This window comes from Rutilus rutilus, assembly GCF_951802725.1.
Source record: "Rutilus rutilus genome assembly, chromosome: 4".
Classification (NCBI taxonomy): Eukaryota; Metazoa; Chordata; class Actinopteri; order Cypriniformes; family Leuciscidae; genus Rutilus; species Rutilus rutilus.
In genome coordinates this window covers 4,634,396-4,656,866 of record NC_140212.1, presented here as the reverse complement: position 1 = coordinate 4,656,866, position 22,471 = coordinate 4,634,396, and the positions used below count along the sequence as shown (strand labels likewise).

The 22,471-nt window shown below is 39.1% G+C and overlaps 1 protein-coding gene across 2 annotated transcripts in view; it reads right to left on the bottom strand.

Moving 5' to 3' along the window:
- Positions 1–22,471, bottom strand: part of dock4b (dedicator of cytokinesis 4b) — an 80,883-nt gene that overhangs the window by 18,050 nt on the left and 40,362 nt on the right. Inside the window, exons 13-40 of one of the 2 annotated variants that reach the window (XM_084408309.1) lie at positions 21,708–21,833; positions 19,251–19,375; positions 18,895–19,057; positions 16,237–16,343; positions 15,003–15,156; positions 14,678–14,775; positions 14,487–14,570; positions 14,301–14,401; positions 11,910–11,991; positions 11,446–11,616; positions 8,684–8,876; positions 8,469–8,596; positions 7,820–7,954; positions 6,614–6,712; positions 6,430–6,524; positions 5,625–5,700; positions 5,420–5,520; positions 5,023–5,081; positions 4,803–4,951; positions 4,621–4,706; positions 3,995–4,021; positions 3,773–3,868; positions 3,434–3,494; positions 3,033–3,126; positions 2,029–2,177; positions 1,369–1,455; positions 926–1,030; positions 684–825 (exon numbers count right to left, since the gene is read on the bottom strand). In XM_084408309.1, the coding sequence (XP_084264435.1) occupies positions 684–825; positions 926–1,030; positions 1,369–1,455; positions 2,029–2,177; positions 3,033–3,126; positions 3,434–3,494; positions 3,773–3,868; positions 3,995–4,021; positions 4,621–4,706; positions 4,803–4,951; positions 5,023–5,081; positions 5,420–5,520; positions 5,625–5,700; positions 6,430–6,524; positions 6,614–6,712; positions 7,820–7,954; positions 8,469–8,596; positions 8,684–8,876; positions 11,446–11,616; positions 11,910–11,991; positions 14,301–14,401; positions 14,487–14,570; positions 14,678–14,775; positions 15,003–15,156; positions 16,237–16,343; positions 18,895–19,057; positions 19,251–19,375; positions 21,708–21,833 (3,093 nt within the window). The remainder of the gene's footprint in view (positions 1–683; positions 826–925; positions 1,031–1,368; positions 1,456–2,028; positions 2,178–3,032; positions 3,127–3,433; positions 3,495–3,772; positions 3,869–3,994; positions 4,022–4,620; positions 4,707–4,802; positions 4,952–5,022; positions 5,082–5,419; positions 5,521–5,624; positions 5,701–6,429; positions 6,525–6,613; positions 6,713–7,819; positions 7,955–8,468; positions 8,597–8,683; positions 8,877–11,445; positions 11,617–11,909; positions 11,992–14,300; positions 14,402–14,486; positions 14,571–14,677; positions 14,776–15,002; positions 15,157–16,236; positions 16,344–18,894; positions 19,058–19,250; positions 19,376–21,707; positions 21,834–22,471) is intronic. The other variant, XM_084408310.1, reaches the window with a different exon arrangement.

The window sequence follows — 22,471 nt, the reverse complement described above, 5'->3', positions numbered from 1 at the left end:
CTGATGTGTGTTCTGGGGATCGATTTTCAGCCACGTGGACGTGTTTTTAAAGTGGCTAAGCTCTGGCCCTGTGCTTGTTCTGAAAAACCTTGTTGTAGTGCTTTCACTCCGACACTGTTACGGCACTGTATTATAGAAAATAGCATATTGACAACCACTTTTGTGTATAGAAAAGTGGTTACTACGCTGAATTTTATAACTTTTATAAAAAATGTTAATAGTTATCATAAGTGTGCTATTAAGAATTATTACTAACATCCTCATCATGAAATCTATTTTACACTAGTTAGGGTGTCACATTTGCATCCAAATGCTAATTTAATTCACCCCAAATGGAATTTAAACCCCAAATTTTAAGTATAAACTGCCTAAATCATCAAGATTCTGCCAGATTTACTGAATGGAAACAGTTCGTGCACACTAAAGTGTAATACTTTGTGTTAGGGGATTGTTCAAATTTGTAACTCTAAGTATGTGCAATAGTAATAATGGTGCTAAATGCATGCATACCGCTAATAGTAAAATGAGTAAATCAGTTAGTAAGGGCAAATGGATGTGACTAACGAGGAATTAGGACAATATCTATACAATACAAGAGAAGAAATGTAAGCCTGCAGGTGTACGACTCTTTGGCATGCTAGTGTGTGAGTGATTGGGAAAGACAAGAGATATCTGGAGGATACACTGGGCTTCAGCCTGGTAGATGGTCTGGTCAGGCTGGTTGGCGTGTTGCATTGCGATGGCATGAGGGAACTCATTGAGCATGCGCTGCTGGAACGCCTCCAGACGCTCGTAGTCATGACCACGGCACACAAACTCCTTATTCTGTACAACACACGTTCTGGTTAATACTGACACCAAGTGGACTTCAGAGTTACTGACAGTGACATCTAATATACTGCAAGGGTGTCAGGATGACACATACCCGTAGAAAGAAGGGGAATTTCTTGCCGTAGAAGCCCACTCTGAAGAACTCTGGCTCCAGCCGCTGTTGGTCCATTATTTTATCGTAAAATGAAGCTTCCATCATCTGTGATTTGAAATCACATTATTAGCAACAATTACACTATGTAAATATCTGGATTTTCAGTTAAAAGAGCCAAATTCTACACATTTGTAGCCATTGATCAACTGAAAGTTTCTTGCACTAAAAAATTTATTAAATTAAATGTGGATGATTTTCTCAGAAAATTTGAATTGCAAAAAGTTTGTTGTACCTTTAAGAGTTATGCAAATAACCTAAAGTTGTCAAATGACCTGTAAATGTGCGCGGTCTTATGTTAACGAGACTGCTTTTCATGATATAACCCCTTTAAAAACTGGCAAAATGCAAAGAACTGTCATATCACATAAAGAGTTGTAACTCACCCTCATTTTGCTGAGGTTTCTGTAATCGTAGTAGGATTCGTACTGGTCCGCTAACTCTCTGCACAGGATGATGCCATTCTCCCAACACTGAGGGGGTAGAGAGGTGTACTTTAATTCACATGCAGTTTGATCATTCAACAGTAGGAGTCACTAGAGCATCATCAACACTTTGAGGACCGAGGACATAGTCAAACATCAAAGATTTGGAGGGATCAAATGTAAAAGATTTGCTGGCTGCTCTTCTTCAATGTCTGGCCCAACATCGATCAATTAAATTATATTAAATTTGAAAAAGTACAAATATTGCATTTAACTGCGACATATATCGTCTAAAAACTGTCCATGTCATCTGTCAAATATCCATGTATTTTCTGAGGCATATCGTTTCTTAAGTGGATTCGTTTCAGTCCCATTGCCATCTAAATCCACCAGTACAACAGATGGCTCCAGCCATGAGGAGAGCAGACAACAAACGCACTGATTTGTATTCTCATCAAGTGAGTAAGTGATTGAGGTACCACTTAGTCAAAAAGGATAACTACTCGGTACACAATCACCCTTGATAATTTGATAGTGGGCTGAGAGGAGCCACGTGAGGAGAAACCAAAGGGGCCTGGAAACGTGAAACAAAAACAGGGGGAGACAGCAGAAAATTCAGACCTTTCCACGGTCGAAGTTCTGGATGATGGTGAGATGCAGGTACTCCTTCCTCTGCCACTCGCTCTGCATAGGGTAACTCAGAAACTCCCGCAGTGGTCTCTCGGACCATTCCAGCAGCTCGTCGTACAGCAGAAGTGTATACGAGGCCTCTGCACACACAGACATACGTCATGATAATATATCCGATAACCGTAGCCTCAAACTACAGGGCTCCAGAGTAACATTTGAGAGTTGTTAATCACTAAGGCAATTTAATCATACATTACTGTTGTTTTGCATTAATAAGTGCAGTTACTAATAATATTAAGTTTATTTCTTAGAAAATAATTAGTAAAGCACTTAGCTTAACAACAAAAAAATATATATATTCTACTCTTATTAAATGTACCATTGTTGTTCTATAGTATCATACTGCACTTCAGTGATAATAAAAGGAGTGCTCTTTACTTGCTTTCTGTGTAATTCTTTGCAATTTGAAGTTCTTGTTTTTCGTGAGACTTCTTGACTTTTCATACTTCAGTGCAAAAAGTGTCAAACTTTGACAAAAATGCATTTCTTGATGATTTGTTTTATTATAGGGATTTAATAATATCTAAATATAAATTAAAAGCAAAACATGCCGGGGGAAAACTATTAGGGAGTGGAAATGGCTAACAAGTCAATAAGTGCTCCTCTGCTGCCATCTACTGGTTATAGTGGTAATTTATACATTTATTAATTAATAAATAATAATATTTTTTCCAAATATCTGATTTCTATGGTTTATAATGGTCTATTATTGGTTCAAGCTGATAAGTGATCCACGCAGCACAGCTCAAGCGGGTAGCACAATTTTGTTACGCTTTCATTTCGTTCGTCATTTGATGTTTCTCATATGCATCAGAAAAGGCAGCTCAGTTGGGCAAATTTGGTTTAGTAGCACCGGAAGAAAAAAATTTGTCTAAAACCATTTGTTCGCAGTCTGGAGCCCTGAACTACATCTAGATCATGTCATGCTCAAGTACCTGTGTAATTCTGCGCTTTCAGATGCAGGTCATACAACTTGTGAATGTAGCGGATGTACATTTCCTCTTTATTCAGCTCCGTTTTGTAGAAGTTCTGCAGAAAAGAGACAAAGAGTGGTGGTGTGTGGATATGAAGTGCTTTAAAGTGCTTTTTTCAGCACTTATTTTAAGTGTCGTTCTGGTTGCTATGAACGGATTCATACGGCTAAACCAAGGAGACTTGGAGAAGAGAAATCACTTCAGCACTTGGTCGTCCTCAATACAGCCCTCAGCATTGAAAAGACTTTAGTGTTTCCGCCATGAATTAAAGTGATAAATCACTTCCCTTGTTAACACTCCAGCCTTGAACAAAGCATCAAACTGACTGCAAAAAAGATTATAAAAAAAAAAAAAAAGCGTACCAGGAGACTGACTGTGCAGCCAATTTTTTTCCCATCCACTTCTCCCAACTTCATACAGTCTCTGTAAAACAACAGAAAGAGTGTAATTTTTATCCATATGCCCAAAGTAGTGACTAGTGTAAAAATGCATCATGATCTGACAATGAAGAATTGAATCATCATTTTAAACGTGGGGAGAACTTTAGGTTAGGTCGAATTTTTTTCCACAAATACAGCATTAAGAAGTCAATATATTTCGAGCACTGATATGCATTTCCACAAATCAATGCTCAGCATTTTCATTTTGTCTGGCTACAGTCTCCAACTGCTGTGTTTCTGTGTGCATCTGCTCCGTGTCACCTGTAGTCCAGCAGTCGCTCCATCAGCCGTGTGACCGTGGCTATGAGGGATATCCCGCTCTCTCTCCACGTCTCCCTTTCGATCTTCTTCAACAGACTGACAGAGAAAACAAACAAAGCAGACAACGAGTCATACAGCTGCCCACCATATGACCCATCATGCCCTGCACGCTCTCACAGACACACAGCTGTCCCGCAGAACAGTGATTACTGATCATCTTACCTAGGATATGGACCGAACAGAGGAATTCTAGTCCAGAGCAGCATAAACAAAACAAATTCATATTAATAGATTAATGTCAACAACAGCCACTCAGACTCCGCTAGTACAGTTAGTTAGTATGGTTAGTAGAAAGCAGAAAAGTGAAAAAAGTGTTTGATTTTCGTTTTTTTACACCAATTATCATGATATGCATAAAAGAACAAAAAAAACCATGAGATACATCTTACATATTTGTATTCAAAGATGGAAGATTGCAAAGTTGCAACTTTAAACACCAAAAAAAAAAAAAACTATATGTCCATTTTACCACCACTAACATAATCTACAATGAAATCTGACCTTATACAATGTTAAAAATGTGCATAAATTTGAATTCAGATGAGGGGTAGCAAACACCTTTTCACAGCCACACACAGACCTAAACACACAGCCAGGAAAACCACACATTAACACAATTACAGGTTGGTCCACTCACTATCACACAGATGAGTGAGATCTGACCTGCATAAATACTTACCGTCTCATTGCTTTGCTCTAATCTAACATTTTCTCAATAAACTACAGTTCAGCCCACAAAGGACTGCACCTGCTTATCTGTTTATTTGTGTATGTGTCCTCTCACTCACATGCTGTTGAAGAGCTCTCTGTACGTTTCATCTCCTTTTCCCTCTGACAAGAGGCTGTCCAGCTTGTCGATAAGTTTTGCCTCCACCTATTACAAATAAAAATGATGTCAAACATATTTCACATGCTCTGGAGTCAGATAACTGCATGTCCTATAAGTGACCAGAAGGGGGCGCTGGGTGACCTGTTTGAAGTTGCCGCTTCTACGCTGCTCCCAGTCCATCATGTCGTGAAAGATCGGGATCATCACGTTCCTCAGGTCCGGCTGAGGCACCAGCGTCACCTCCAGGAACGGGCCGATCATTGCTGGGATGAAGTTCAGCTTGTGTTCTCCTGCAAGACAAGAAACTTTCGTCTTCCATACGAGGAGGAGTAAAGCTTTCGGATAACTGGGAATGTCCTACCTAAATTCTGCCACATGCTGAAAATCTCACATCCCATCATGACACGCATGTCTCCGTACCTAAACACAAACAAAGCGCAAAATGCTGTTTAAATAAGCCGTCCTATGTCAGTTTAGTGCTCGATATATAACTGAGACATTTGTAGGCCGACTTCCTGAAGAACGTAAACACTGGAGCCACATCTGAAATCATGTACTGTCCGAGTATGTACTGCATTTGAGGAAGAACCAGTAATGAAATACGCAAATAAAAAGTGTAAATGAAACAAAAACTAAAAAATTCAAACCCATAATAGCCTTATAAATTCAGACATACTATTCATTTGACGTACGACTTTTGGCACACTACTGTATATAGTAGAGGAGTATTAAAATTCAGAGAAGTTGCAGACACTCACTTTTCCAGGATTTTCTTCCTCTTTGATGCAGAGAAGGTCTCGAGCTGAAGGCAGGGCTGGTTGATGAAGATAACAGACAGGCAGAAGTATGAATCCCACACCTACATGGAAACAGAGAGTTTAGAGGCTGCGCCACAGAGAAAATAAACAGATCGACTGTGATGTTTTACCGATGAATTCAAAGTGAAGCGGAAGGAGGACAAACCTTGAAGTCAAACTTATCACTGAGGAAGTTTTTTCTTAAAGCATCTGACAGGTAGAGCACAGTGGTGATGATGATGCTGTAAATCAAACATAATCACACATCAGATCACATTTCAATACTCTAAAAAGGGCCGTAACCACTACAGGAATTGAGGGGGAAAAGTCCCGTCCAATAATTAGAAATGGCCAAATTGTCCCCCCAATATCTGAAGTTATTGCACTGTTCTGCTGCACTCCATTACGCAGCACTCTGTGTATTGTTAGGATGACAATCTTGAAAAGTACAATTTTAGTCTAGTCTGACTCAGCAGTCTAACAACGCTCGTCAATGTCAAAATGATTGAGATGGCCAATTAAATCAAAGTAGGTGGGGTTTACTGTTCCCAGAAGCAGAGCGTGAATTCCAGCGTGAAGCGTCAGTTTAACGTCGAGTGAGGTAAGATGGAAATAGCGAAACATTCCAACTTTTACGATAGAAATGTTAAACCACCAACAGTAACATCCAGTGATGCAAACTACTCTCAACTTTTTTTCAAATATGGATGTTTTTAATTGAAAATTTACGCGATTCATGCAAGTCCTAACTCGGCATGAGACAAGAAACATTGACATATTAGGCATACAAATTAAAGTACATGTGTGCAAAATGATTATTTTCCAAGTAGAATTAGACCTAGAATTTCCTTCACTGTTCTATGTCTTTATGCTTTCTAAAAATGTTGTCCCCTCCACCCCTCAATGTTCAAGACATGGTTACGACCTTGACTCTAAAAATGTAAAATTGGACGAGGAAAGAAGCAACTAACTTGTTGGTGACGAGCCTCATGACCGCCCAGTCTTTGGGGAACATCTCTGGTCTTATCAGGATCCGAAACACAGTGAAGATGTGCAGGAGAAAGTCCTGAGAGAGAGAAGAAGAGGATGTTTCACATGTTTCTTAGTGAGTATAAAGAACTGATGCCTATACGACAAAGTTGATAATCGACTCACCCGCAGGTCGTCTTTACTGGTGAACCTCTGCAGGAGTTGCTGGTAGTGTCTGTCCTTCATATGCCTCAACAGAGCCAAAAGACACGAGACAAACTCCCCCTGAAAAAAAATACACATTCAACATGTGCTATACGTAGGACAAAAAAATAAATTATGAAAGTTTGATTACAGAAAGATCAATAAATCCCTCCACTGGTGTGTTCATTTCATTGATTGTTCTGACATAAATGTGATTTTGAAAAATGTCCTTTTAACTTTACTTCGAAAAAATCATAGTTGAATTTGCACAAATAGTAGGTAAAATTAGAATAACTTTGACTAATTTGAACACTTTCATGTAAAAGTTATCTGATAAAAACAATACAGTAAAAACAATAATATTGACAAATATTAAGCTGTATTCTATTTGAATATATTTTTTCCTGTGATGCAAAGCAGAATTTCCAGTATCATTTCTCCAGTCTTCTTGCACTGGGGGCCCTTCAAGTACTGTCTTTGACAATTGGAGTCAAAAAGTTTGAGGACCACTGGTTTAGAGAGACTAAATCCTTGATCAAACCGTTTCACACACAGTGAGAAAAGAGATGATGCTGCAAAGTATATTATGAGAAAAGTGTTTTATGACCTTGGATGCATGTGGGAGACTCCTAAACAAATTAGGAGCCTTTAAAATAGCATAATAGGGGCACTTTAATGCAACTTGTATATATAACACTTGCATTCAGAATTTTCAACATATATTTTCTCCACAATCTGCACAAAAACATCCAAAAAGCAGATTTAATGTGGGTCTACCTGTACATTGCTAATATAAATTCATTTGCATAACACTTAATTAAAAAAAATACATCACATAATATTTAATTCCCATACTGATTCGCCTCATGGAACCTTTAATAAATCTGAGTATGTGAGAAAATATGTGAATAAAACGGAGTTGAAAAGAGGTACGGCAAGGTTTGCATCCACAAAAGCCTTGGGGCGCTGGGGAATACGTCACATCTTGCAGGAATGCTGCCAGAATTCACATGCTGTTTGTGTGGAGAGACTTTGATGTGTAAAACGCTGTGACTGCTGGGCTGTAATTACCTCGCCCTCGGGGCCTGTTTCTGTCTTTTTCTGACGCTTTTTTGCACGTTTCACTTTTTAAAATTCACTCTTGCCTCTATTCTTCGTAAAGCCTTCTTTTTATTTGTTTCTTCTTACCGTAACGTCTTGAACTTGGGGTCGTAGTGTAGGTCCTGCTGGTTGGGGCCGGTTAGCAACTTCCAGGATGGTCCGCAGTAACACAGCCAAAACACTCTCCACGATCAGATCGACCTCTTCGGATGCGGTCGGCTCCTGCGTACACAGGCACATCTGTAAGGGTACGGCCTTGCAAGAGGTCAACCGTGATTTTATGCACACTTTCTGACAGGGTGCTAATGGCAGAGAGGGTGAAGCAGTCATGAAAGGTTCAGCTGTCATTTCAGTTTATACATGTGCAGGAGGAAACCAGTGTGGCTGATGCACATAGGTCTTTTCTGCATGTGAGACCCGCCATTTGACTTCTTTAAAGTCAGACAGGATGTCTACATTTAGACCAGCATCAGCATTTTCATGAGACAAGTTTCCCGTGGTCTACTTCAAAGCAGAAGTCAACACAAATTAGGGATGTGCAAACCTTCTGGGTTGCCTGAATGACAAGTCGATCCTCAGGAAGCCTCGCATATTTAGGCATGTTTAGGATCACGTTCTGAGGAATCGTGAGATATTCAACACTTTATTAAAGGGTCCAATTCTCAGTTTGTTGGCAATCTCATCCACACAGTTGGTGGCACATTTTCAGAGCACTGTCCGAGAGTTGTTATCTTACCGCGTCGTCCTTCTTGAGGAGAGACAGCATGCAGGTGAGTATGTGAGCACACATGACGAGGTCTCGCTGCTCCTGCAGGTGAGCCTGGAGCAAACGCAATACCACTGGGAGCAGAATACATCTAGACTCTGATACAAATACACAAACATTAAACAAACAGCCTCTAAAATTAGGTATAGCAATCTTCATCATCATCCTCAAGTGAGCGTGTTTACCAGGGTTGATGTAGATCTGGCTCTCTACGGTTTTCGTGATGCAGTGCAGCTTGACGGCCTCTAGGGGACAGTCCGCCTGAGAGGCGGTGGGGAGGCTGCCTAATGTCTCCCGTACAAACGCGGCCACTTCCCTGACCGTAAAGAGCTTCAACAACTCCCCGTACACTGCCGGGAATTGCTGCAGAAACACCGCCTGTGAATTCAAGTGCACAAACAATCACCAATTGATCACATGGGAAAAATAAACGGAATATGGGAAAACAAAACTGCCTTGCATACACTGGCTGTGACACGTCTATCTTCTCAGCCAGTAACTGTTTTTACCACCAACCCACGGCCTATGAAGGAATCTCAAAAACAAGAAGAACATGGCCTGAAGACTGAAGAGAGAACAGGGCCGACCCTCAACACATAATCCTGCTGTGAGGGGCCAGTGTGGAGTTTATAGAGGGACGGGAGGGATTATGGGGGATTAGAACAGCTCTGGCCTGCATTCTATCACTGCCTTTGTTCTGCTCTCCATGAAGATTAAAACCTCCAAACGGCAGTCAGTCCAACACAGGGTAATGAATCGTGTGAGATGAATATATATCTATAGACATATTCTGCAGTATAATACCCAATTGAGCTGTATTAACTATTCATTTTTAGACAATCCAGAGTGTTAAATGATACAAGTCTTAGATTTAGCCTATGGATCATCTCTCAACATCTCTCCACTGGCCACCAAATGCATACTGCACACTGATGGCTAGAACTAGTTAAAGTTTCGCTATTATGCTATTTTAAAGGTTTCAAATTTTGCTCCTTCAATAGGTTTACATGCATCCAAGGTCAAACACACTTTAATTTTCTCATAATACACACTGAAAAATCACCTCTTTTCTCAAAGAGAAAGGTATTTGAAACTATTTTATAAAGGATTCAGTCTATCTAAACTCCTCCTTTCCAAAAGGCTACTCTGCTCTGATTGGTCAAATGCAACTCTGGAAGGTTAGTGATATCAAACTTTTTCAAAAATACAGTATAGTATAGTGAAATATTTAAGGTAGCTACAAGCAAGTAAACTAGACATGCATGAGCAGAACTGTATTTTACACTTTGTTGTTGAGTTACATCTTTGAAATAATCAGCACTTAATACTTTTAAATCAGCAGAACTTCTGCTCACACACATTACCATTAAATTCTTTGGCAAAAATAACAGACGGTTGCGACTGACACTGCAGTATAAGTAGGTTTTTGTTTCCACACCGGTGTTATATCAAATAACAAAACAAACTTTGACTGGTTGCTTTACACATATTTTAAATAGTAATATTTCTGTGTAAGTGCACTGGTCTTGGTCAGGAAAAGCTGCCAAGAGGGCCAGACTTTATGCTGATAGTCAAAAGTCTGGCTATGTGAAATTACGAAATAAAGCAGACTGACATTTTGAAAGCTGGATTTGCAGCCAAAACGTGCAATACGTGTCCCATTCACTGATGCTGTGGAAAAAAGACCAGTTCTGTCTGTTTTTCCCACTTCCCTATTATCTAGAGTCTTCCCTAGAGTTTCTTATAATCTTATTGCGCCTTCATTATCTCACTTTTTTTCCATCTTACTTCATTCTTTTCATCCTTATCCTCTATATTCATTTTAAATGTTTCTTTCTCTCATTAAATCCCAAAGCAATCCTTTCTTTGGATGTATTGGTCTTTCTCTTTCAAAGGGTCTGCATGGGCTGCCGTCCACAGTCTGAGGCTCTTTGTAGAACACGGCAGAACATCAAAACAAACTCACACCAAGGCTCGAACAAAAGCCAGAGTGACGGCCAATAGAACGCGCTCTCGCATTCAGCTCAGGGAAGTCGGAAATATTTGCGGGAGACTTCAAATGGTTTGCCTGAATTTAGGGGGGAGCATTCAAAACCACCTTTGGACGACATTCTCCATGAAAAATTAATGATCCAACTTTAAAGGGTGAAATGTCTGTCAAAATTATCCACTTTGTAACAAATATTTCCCTCCTGGGTCAAAAAGACCCGACGCCCTAAAATTGTACTTGTGTCCAGAAAGCTTATCTCACTTCATTTTGATAATATTTTTTTTCTATTTTTAAATGCAATTATTTATATTTTGCTCTGCATTGAAAATGTGTTCATATCTAACCACTTCATATCTGTGTGCAGTCTGCATAGTGACTGACTGATTTTTATTTGAATTTTTTTTTAGAAAAAAAACACTTTTAATGGAATTCCTAGGTGTGTGTGTGTGCGTTTTGCATTGGGCATGTTTTATAGGCAAAAAAAAAAATGACCCGAGTGAAGGATGGCGGTTTAAAAGCATTTCTCTAGCAAATAAATTCTTAATACAGGAAATTTGCCTTCTAAACACTTAATGATTTAAGAAGATGTTTCAGACGTGGGACTAAAATTACCGGCTCTAGAGACCAGAATAATGGCCAAAAGATCAAATGTTTAAGAATGATCTCAGATTTTTTTATGCTAAACCAGACTTTTCCATTCTAGCACCCATCTCAAGACCCACCAAAATACTTTTTAGTGAAGTATGGCGGGGAGGGTATTTTAGTAGATATTTTTTTTTTTTTTTTATTAAATTATACAATTACTTTATTGAATTATTAGTATCGGTGGAAGAAAAGAATGAGGAATGTTGCGTGCTAGACTCAAACCTGTGTCACCCACACAGCATGTTACGAACCATGGCTCAACTATACAAATTAAACAGTTTTTCAATATAAACAGATCGCATTCTCTCTCACCTGTGTCTGTGTGATGGGCCGCGAGCCCTTGCTCTCCTGCGAGAGGAAGAAGCGGATGGACATGAAAAGCTCACGCATACAGCAGCGGAACTCCTCCTCGCTCTGCCCGCCTGTGGCGAGGGCAAACAGCCGGCGCGACTGGATAATATACTTAAAAATATACTCCGTCGCCTAGGAAACCAAGAGAACAGCAGATCTGAGCACAGAACGCAACATAAAAGCAGTGTATTTAAGAATGCATGGGCTGTGTGAACTAATGTGATGTTGAAGTCGTAGCGGCCCGGAGCTAACCATTCCTGAGAAATTGAATATTCAGTACATTACGAATATAAATTGTATTTGTGGTTGCACAAAATCAGGAGATGGAAGACAGTAATGACATACTCGAAATATCATTATGAAAAGCAGAGAGCGAGAGAAGACGTGCAGTCTGAAGTAGAGAAGGATTTTGCAAGGGCTCTCACCTTTAGCACCTGCTGGATGTGTTCCTGACGGTCCGCTTCAATAATGCGGTCCACGTACCACTTCAACACCTTGATCAGATCCCTGGCAGAAACACAAAATTGTGTCAAACTAACCATCTACAGTACATAGATCTGTTTGTTTGGTATAATTGAAAGCATTTATGGAAAGATTCATAATGGAAACCAATCTGACCTTTTTCCGAATAGGATTTATTGCGCTATTGGCAAATTAACTACTGCACTAGGTCTATAACAACCGGGGGTTTTTTGCCATTTTTATGGATAAAAAAAGAAAAGAAAGAGGTGGCAGAAAATGATTGCAAGCAGAAGTAGGGTGCAATGAGCAAATGTTGCAATCAGGATTCAAACTTGCGTTGTCTGTATGAGCACCACAGCTCAGTGCAACCACTAAGCCATGGGTCTGATATGCATCAATCGTGTTTTGTGTCTTTTTTTTCAAAGCATTAGCATTCTAGACAAGCACTTGGCTTAATTTGGGATTTCAAATAATTAATAGTACGTATAGGAACACATAAAATGCTATTTTAAGTGATGCCATGATACTGCAGGAAAATAAAATAAACTTCTTAAATCACAGTGTATCGCAATAGCTCATGTACTGTAACTAGAATAGAATAACTGTAAAAGTACTAGAATAGAATCATATGGCGGGATCCCTGGTAATTTCCATTGCGATTTCCAAGCATTGCAGTGAGAAGTAGAAAGAAAGTGACGTCCACTGCAGTGGAGCAAATTAAGTACGAGAAGAAAGATCCCGTGCTGATCTTCTACTGTTCTGCACGTATGCGGTTACATGCTTTTTCAGAGACTAAAAATCACAACAAAAAGGAGAACTGAAAATCAGAACGGAAAGAAATTTTAGACGAAAGAGCATGACGCAACACATTTGCACGAGTGAGCAAGAAAAACTAGAAATAAAAAGACGCATCTAAAGACCCCATGAAACTGCAGCTTTGTGGTCCATGTTGAAGCTAATCTATATAACAAAATGAACTTTTTGCACATAATTTTTTTTTAAATGTACAGTCTCGTTTTATTTTGTGATCTAATGGTTGTGTTTTATCATGTCCAGTTTTTAAGTTAATTGGTTGCATAATATGCATATTGGACAACTGTGTAGGCTGTAATGTTGGCTGATCTCTAACCCAGATGAATGAACATGCAGTAAAATTGAGTGTTTATCGAGTGAAGAATCAGCGCTGTACTGGCTGAGAGTCAGGTTTCAAGAGAGCTGTGAACAAAAGTCCTGTTTTCTGTGTGTGGACAAAAACAAACAATGACCCTAAAAAAGTAGTTGGCCACTTCAGCCACATTTATCAAATATCTTGCATAAGCATAACATAACAAAATATCAAACCAAGTGGCATTTGTTTAAATGAAAAACAGCACAAGCACACTTCACAAGCATTTCACAAAAACATATGTGAGATTTTCACATTTTAAGTGTATTTACATAAATCTATGTTTCAATTTCACATCAATGGCTCTTATTCGGCCACCGTGACCAGTGTGCATTACAAGTAACATGCATTGAGTAATCAGATTTATTCTTTTCAGATTAATTCTGTTTAATTAATTAACTCTTTCGCCGCCATTGATGGAATTTTCCCGGCTTTACATTTTTTTCCTGTTATATAGTAGGGGGCGCTATTACGCATCTCCTGAAAGCGCACTGAATATCCAGATCAGAAGGAGCAGAAACAAGCGATAAAAGCATTGCTTATGCACATTGTAGTCTTCGAATTTTGGGGGATTTTCTCAGCTTTTTGTTTAAAATGTTGCTTTTTTATGAAACTTACCCACATTCAAGTGTTGATAAAAAAGCATGCATGAAGCTAGAATAAAATTCATTTTTCTTTCTTTTGATTTATTGCATGTTCAGATATTCATACAACAAAATATTCTGGAGGCCATGAAAGGCTGGCAACTAGTGGTGGGGAAATAGTTAATTTGCTTAGACATTTTTTTAAACTACTGTATTAAAATGATCTCTCGTCTCCATAAAAAGTACAAAATAAACTAAACACATTACATTCAACTTTCAATAAAAAGAGTTGTACAGTATAGGTAATATAACCCATAATGTTAAGAGATCTTTTGTATGGCATACATAGCTTTAGGGGATCAGGAAATATTCTAAGTAGACAGAATGTAATAATACTCTAGATGTTTTGTTTTTTTAAGAAAATTAAGGTGTATGTTATATAGACTTAATGAATTCACTGCTAAGCAACATAAGTAGTTACTTTTTTTAGGGAGTTACACAATATTGTAACATTACTTTTAAATGTAACTTTCCCCAACACTGATCCTGACAGTTTAATGCTTCTAATTTCTGGACAGAGTGAAAACACTGAGTGTTTAATGTACCTGTATGACAGGGCTCCTGCAAAGTGGCCTTCAATGTAGGTGTCCATGACTGGTTTAAAATGCTGGAACTTGCTATCCTGGAGCAAGTTTATAATGTGCACCTAAAATACAAAAATGCATATGGACAATAAGCAAAATGTAATTTCATTGTCCTGTATTGTGCCAGAAATGAGGGTCTTTACCTACCAGAGAATCAAACACCTTAAGTGCATATTTCTGTGAGCTCTCGTCCAAAATGCCGAAAAGCGTGTCCAGTGTATCCTGTAAAAACTGATAAAAGATATTTAACTGTATTAGTAAAGTGCACCAATTAGGGCAAAGGTTACTATGATTGACATGTTCATTAACCAACAGCATGGCTCTGAAGTGCAGCTGACCTTAACTATTTCTGAGCCATCGATCTCTTTGAGTTTAGAGAGGCTGTCACTGATTTTCTCCGGATGGGCTCTCCACTTCAGTAAGTCCAGCATGTCACCTGCAGGAAAAAATATTATTGTTATGACATGCCTTTTTTATTTTGTCAGGAAACAGACTTTGCCAAACCCTGCTTGCAACCGCCCAAATATTCCCATGTTCTGTGATGCATCAGGTTGGGTGTTGATAAATAAATCAGCTATTATGCCATGAAATCTTCCAAATAGGGAATAATAAAGTATCCAGTATGGCAAGACACACACGCACACGCACACACAAGCACATTACCGTTCTGTGTGAGTTTGGTAGAACAAAGGAATGAAGTGATCCACAGGGATTCCTTAGTGCCTTTCACAGTTTGGTTGTTGCCAGGCAGATTTGATTTCGAGAAGGGCAGTTTGAGGTAGCGAGCACAGTCTTGCAGGTTAGCGTTCTCCTCACACTGTAAAACATGCATGAAAAAAGATACTACTTAGTTCATCCAAAAGGGCAGCTTGAACATTTTGCAAAGCATCTTCTTTTGTGTTCCACAGAAGGCATAAAGTCACATGGGATAAAAAAAAAAAAAAATTGACGACATTAGTTTTATTTTTGGGTGGACCATTTCTTTAACTAGCATCATTCAGTCAGCAGTTATTTTGCTTCCAGCGGAAATGCAAACAGCTGACTAATTTCTTTTTTTATCATTTATCTTACTCAAAGAGCGACACGCAAGTGGTCAGTAGAACTGTGAGCAAATGCACAAGGACTGTATGCTGTACATGACCCGTGACACTCCACAGCAGTGATCTCTAGTGTGCTGCATTGAGACTTTTGTGTAAACACTGAAACAAACCACCCGCATGTGTATTTAGGCCACGCCCACGAGTAGCTCTTAGTGTCATACTGGGCCCGCATATATGGACTAAGCCTCTCAAATATTATTTCATATATACTAATAAAAGTTATTGCATGTGTTCTACATGTTTAGATCTAAATAGGGCATATAGAAAATGGGATTTTAATTGCTATTTTTAAATAAAAGACAACATAAACATTACTAAACTTTTCGGAAGTTGTCACAACATTATCATTATTGTATTATCGTTATAATACATGTCTTTTATTCATTCAGAGGCTTCTTGAATTATTTAACGGTTATAACAACTACCAATGGAGTGTGAGGGGTGACAGTACAACATGACACAAATAACAGATGCACTTTGCTTGTGCATGTGTGTTTGTGACCTCTTTTAAGCCTGTTAAATGCAGAAACACTTCAACAGTCTGCAATTACCAGAGCTGTGCCCGAAGCATGCTCTTAAATTGGGTGTGCCTCCGGGATGTGTTCTCCGACACGGTTATTTAACTCTTACACTTTTTAATAAGGAAGCACTTTTTAAATTCAAGGCTTTTTATTAGGCTCAAAGGAACATGCAGAATGAAATGCATGTCAGCCAGGGCAATTTGTCATTTGACACACTGTGCCTCTTGAAATTGCATTTGTTGCAGAAAAGTCAACGAGACATTTTGACAGCTGTACCTTATGAACGATGAGCTCGTGGGTGCCGTCGGGCAGAGTCCGCCCGTCTTCCTGCATTAGAGGAACGAATGAGAATCCGAAGAGCTTCTTCTCCCCCTTGTCTTTCGCTGGAGAACACAAACACTGTACATTACATGTCAACTTATACTTTTAAAACATACTCGATGCTTGGTCGGGTTGCCAGATTGAGGACAGGCAATGGGAACAAGTGCAACTGACAATGGAAAGTGACGAGCCTTACACTGTAAGCTGATTGCATACAAGCATACGTACTCACTCACTCGCTCACTCACTAGCTCACCCGCCCGCTCGCTCACTCACTACCTCACTCGCCCGCCCGCTCGCCCGCTCCCTCACTCACCCACTCATTCGATCACTCACCCGCTCACCCACTCACTCACTCGCCCACTCACTCACTCTCCCACTAGCTCGGCTCCAGTATATTCTTAATAAGAACCAACTCTTGATTCTAAACCCTACACCAACACCAAAACCAGCATAAACCAGTCTGGACCAGAATGGAAAGACATACTGGTCTACAGAGATGGGGGACTCGAGTCACATGACTTGACTCGAGTCAGACTCGAGTCGCAAATTTAAGGACTTGAGACTTGCTTGACTAAATTAAGAAAATGACTCGACTTGACTTTGACTTGAGATCCATTGACTCGAGACTTGACTTGACTTGAACTGTGTGACTCGAGAATGACTTGATATACATTTTTATATAAATCATCGCAACATCAATTGATGAACAAAATGAAAGCAACGGAGCCATTGACGCCAGTCATCAGATTCTGCGCGATTGCGTGACGCTGCACAAGCCCAGAAAAAAACAATCGCGGTGAGCGCGCTAAATACAAAAACATCTCCCAGCATCGTTTCTTTTTGGATATAAACACTAGAAATTGACCATATTCATACACGAAGATTTGCTGTACGCATAATAACAGGCAAGGGATATCGGACGACCATCACAACCTCGAACAGTCGAACTTCATTAACCACGTCTAAAAGTAAGGCTTGTTTGACTATCTTTAAATCTAGAGAGAATATTAGCCAAAACAGCATGCCTCTTTATACACAATTATGTTTTCAAATGTAGCTTAATTTTGTCAATATTCAAATGATAATTAATGATGGCATATGTTTTGTATAACAATCATGCTTTAAAGCCAAATATGTCGTTCTTTCCAATGACGAAAAACAACATAGAAAACTGTTAATGTTTTGTCGTGTTTTATGTTTCTCTTAAAGCAGGGTTAGATGTTATCTGTTGGGGGCAAAATGGCAGCAGAATTAATATGCACCCAACATTCAAAATGTGGCGGAAAAATTGACCTATACGAGTTATTTTTATAATTACCCTATAACATATGATATTAAAAAAATATTTCCAGAATATTGGCGCGATTGCAAATGTGATAATGATTTTATAAAACAGTTCAATAAACAAAGTGTGAATATTGTGATGCGACATTTTAGACATAATATTCCAAATATTATCATTTTTTGCTCTATTTCTCCAATGACAATAGTTCCAAACAAGCCACAGAAAGAGTTATGCGTATTTGTGATTCAGTGACCTAGTTGCTTAGTTCCAGAACGAATCTGCCATTTTGAACAAATCAGTTGAATGAATGCTTCTATGACTCGTACATTAAGACGGTGATTTGGCGCCACCTATTGGCGAATTTAACTTAATTAAAAATATATAATTTATATAAAGGGGATGCCAGTTTGAAGAATGCCATTTGGTGGCATAGGAACCATTATACTTGAATTGTGAATTGTTTAATACCTTTTAATGGTCTTCTGCAATGTTTGAGGCATATTTATTTTTTCATGCTTTAATGTTGGCCTAATTTCAGTTACATTTACATTTTAGGCTATGTAGTTTGAAATGTTATTTATTTGTATTTTTTAGATTTTTATTGTAGTAACCACTCAGCTGTATGTGGAAATGCATATTTAAAAAAAATGTTGCAAATAAAACCATAGTCCACAACTTCTGTAGTTTTAACTTATTTTAATATATAAATTCAGTGAAATCATCAAACGTTTGTATGACTTGCCAGTGACTTGTGACCCAAGCTACGACTTGACTTGACTTGCTTGACATAAAGCAGTGACTTGACTTGACTTGACTTGCTTTTCACAAAATTGACTTGGACTTGCTTGAGACTTGAAGGTTAAGACTTGAGACTTGCTTGTGACTTGCACATGTGTGACTTACTCCCACCTCTGCTGGTCTATCAATAGATTTCTTGCAGATGATTTGAGGTATATTGGTGTACAGGAAGTCTATACATCTGACGAATAAAGCACACACTCGAGCACATACCTCTATGCTTAACTTGGATGTATTTCTATTTGCATCAAAAAAGTCCCATATTTATCAAAAATACCCCTTGGTGATTATACTTGTCCATTTTAAGGGCCCATTAGTGATCTGACTCACACAGTTCAGTGTAATTCTCCTGCACTTTCATTATTCATTTGAAATTCTGCTAATTTAACTTCCTCCCTCAAGCTCTGCATCTACTAAGTGTGGGAAATACCGTCTTGCCTCAGTCTTATGTATTATGTGAATATTAAAAGCATCATAAACTGAGGAACAAAAAGAACAATGTCTTTTCTCAGCAGTGTCGGACTTACTGGAACAGTGGCGGAACTCGAAGCGGACGTGAGAGCCGCGGAACATGTCGACGGGGATGGGAAGCTTGATTAGCTCTGCCCATCGCGGGCTGTTGTTGTGGTAAAGCACAAAAGTGTGATACTCGTCTCCACCCGGCTCACCCGAACCCACGGCCACAAACCCCTGCAGAGAGAGAGTCAACAGACACGGAGTGAGTGAGGATAAGGAAAACCACAGACCTCTCACCTCTCCACCTCGATGGCTGTTTGTGTGAAAACAATCAATGTCAACCTTTTATCAGCTTTTCACTTCAGATTACCTGGTACCCAAGATCATGTAATCAAGTAGAACAAGGAACTTTTATCAGTCTAAAAACCTTGAGAATCTGTCCATCGACGTCCAGCGCGTAGGCGGTGACTTCCACGTTTCTTGCCACGCTCTTCCCTCCCTTCTCAAACTCGCCCTTCTCCAGTGTGATGTATAGATCATTTCGCATCTCACCTTTAGGAAAAGAAAAGAAAGAACAGTTTTATGTTGAAGCAAAAAAATAACTGGGACACCAGAAATCCATCGAAAAAAATGAAGAAGCTTCTCAGTAATCTACAGAAACCTTGTATCTCCATATTGCAGCTTTTTTTCTCGCAAATCATTACTATTGGTCAGTCTTTACATCTGTACTTGGGATATGCAAATTATTAAACAATGAAAAGTATTAAAAAAAAAAAAATGTGACTAAACCTTGTATCTCCATTGGATCCTCAAACTGTCAGTTAAACCTCATAACTCCACCCGCCTCTGTTGTGAATTAAGTGCCACACACAGTTTGGACCGTCTCTGCTTGTTTGCAATGCAAGGGTAAATAAAGAACTGGTTCTTTCAACAAGTACAGCATTTTCTTTACTCAAGAAACACTATTATATATATCTATATATATTTTTTTTTTTTCTTAGAGTTTAACTCTCAGTTTAACTTTAACTGGGTTCAAACCTGCAACTGTTCGCAATCTAGATCCCACATTAAGATTTGCACCAAGAGTGCATTTTCGGCATGGATTTTCAATGTTAAAATGAAACAATGTGTCCCAGTGGATGCCTTCACACAGATCGAATGACTTTTTACCATGTACATTGATTTAATGTTGTTTGCTCAGCAGAAAAAACCCACAGACCAATAACCTTTTTCTTATGTTTCTAGAACTCGAATTGATCCTGAAATGTAAATGCTCTTTGGCATCAATTGAATAGAAATGCAAAAGCACTTCTCTCCTCAACAAGCAACATGATTTGAGGTATCATTCGTGTCGTAGCGCAATTGGTGCAGGTTTAATGTAACACCTTTTCCCCCGGTTTCACATATAGGGCTAAAGATAGTCCAAGACTAAAATGCATGTTTGAGCTGGTTTAACTGAAAGCAAGTTGCACTGACATACCAATCTTAAAATATGTCAGTGCCGTTGTTTTGTCTAAAGATGCACACCAGTAGTTTTTTTTTCTAAGGCACATTTATAAAAGCTACTGAAATTTCCTAATTGAACTATGGCCTAATTCTGGCTTAATGTGAAACCAGGCCTGGGTGTTTGTGGAAAAGACATGAAACATGGAAAGTGTCATCATTATTATGACACAGGAGCACAAATACACTCATATGAAGTTCATCCCTCCCAAACGTCCTCAGCAGGTGCATCCTGAGACTCGTGGATAAGACCGCTAATGAATGATTATCAAAAACACACATATTCTCTATCACACAGGAAATGCAACTACATATTTGCACCTTGTCATTTTTCATCGCCCATCTGTGCCTCGACAACCACATGTGCATGCACATTTTCACATTTGTAGAAATGCAAATGTTACGGCCAACAGTAGGTCACAACCACATTTCATGATGTACCAGTTATTATTCGCCCATGTAGAAGAAACAATACAACAAGAACATTTCCTGAGACTCTGTTGGATTACTTTGTGGACCTCAACTCTAGAAAAGGTGCATGATTTGTCCCCGGCAGCGTGGTTTGAAAATGCACTGTGACCTGAGGGACACATTTTAAAGCATTGCAGCTTTTGCAAATAAAGGGGACAAAGAGCTTCCACCACCTAAACCACCAAGCGGAGGAAGTCTGGGTTCCTGTGTGTATGTGTGTGTGTGTGTGTGTGTAATGCAATTAAGTGTGTGCAGTCCTATTTCAAGACGCAACTTCAAACCAGTAGTCATGCCAACTAATGTCCATATGACAGTTGCTGTGGCAACAATCAGATATATAAAAAACAATCACAGTAAGTTTCCTGGAAGATCTGAAACAGAACCGGTGAATGAGAATGACCTGGAATATGCACAACCACACACACACACACACACAGACAAGAACCCACGCTCGCTGAAAAAAGAGGGAATATCAGCCTACAGCAAAGGACTAATAATAAATCCGGCAACCATAAGGCACAGTTACTGCCAGTGATGGCACATTCATCCAGGAGACAGGCTGCTTGTGCAACCAAAACATCTGGGTCAGTTGTGGAAAGACGGAGAGTGAAAATAGTCTCAGACACATCCAGACTGCCTGATGCATGCGGCACAAAACACAGCAAGAGCTTCTCAAACTCGCAAGCTATAATCTGATTGGTTGGCTTTGTGCAATTTCTGAGAGTCAAGGTGTGTTGGATGTTATCAGTCTGACAAGAAAAGTCATGTTTGTCAAAGTACTGAGCATGCCAAGAAGATTGCAAATCAGCAAGGCAGGCTAAAGCTTGAAGCAAATATTTGAGATTTGTCGCAACAGAGCCTTTCTAGAATATAATGACTGTAAGTAAATGAGTTATTGTTTTATTTTCACCTGGCATGATGACATCAGAGAAGCCCAGTTTTTTGGTTATGGACACTCCTCTGGAGAAAAGGACCATATATTCTCTCCGCAGCTGTTCAATGTCGCCGTGCAGCAACTGGAGCGCCACCGCCAGACCTGGATTCAACACACACATCAAATATTCAGATTTATTCTTAAACAAAGAGAGCATAATATGAGATAATTACAGATGATTATTCACAGCTTTTCTCAAATCACTTAAAGAATGGATCTTCACCCAACAGACTGACACTGAGAAAACTTCACTCCTGCACATAATGAATATTCACAGGTATTCACTGAAGAGGACAGGATGAATATTCATTAGAAAGCTCTGGATATAATAATCCTCCCACATTCTACTCTCTCAGTTTGACAGGGTGTGATGGTAAATGTCAATTTTGTGTAATGTTTTTGTGAGATTTGGCAGTGTTTCTGGTTCACATTTAAGAGGTTTGCATTTCGGTAAACAGAAGTTCTGCTTTTGAGACAATTGTATTGTTAGAGTTATGTGATGTACTGTAAAAACACACTATCAGTCCAGAATCTGCTTTCTGTCACACTTCTAACCACATGAAACAGAAATATATCGGAATGAAACATATCGCCATCATCGTATCATCATCTCACAAGTCATTTCCAACCACCTTCAACCTATTTTCCTAATTTTCCAAAAGCTTACTTGACTTCTCCGCACGGTTTAGTTTTGCTGAGCTTTGGAGAACAAGACGACTTATGGAAAACAATCTAATGGC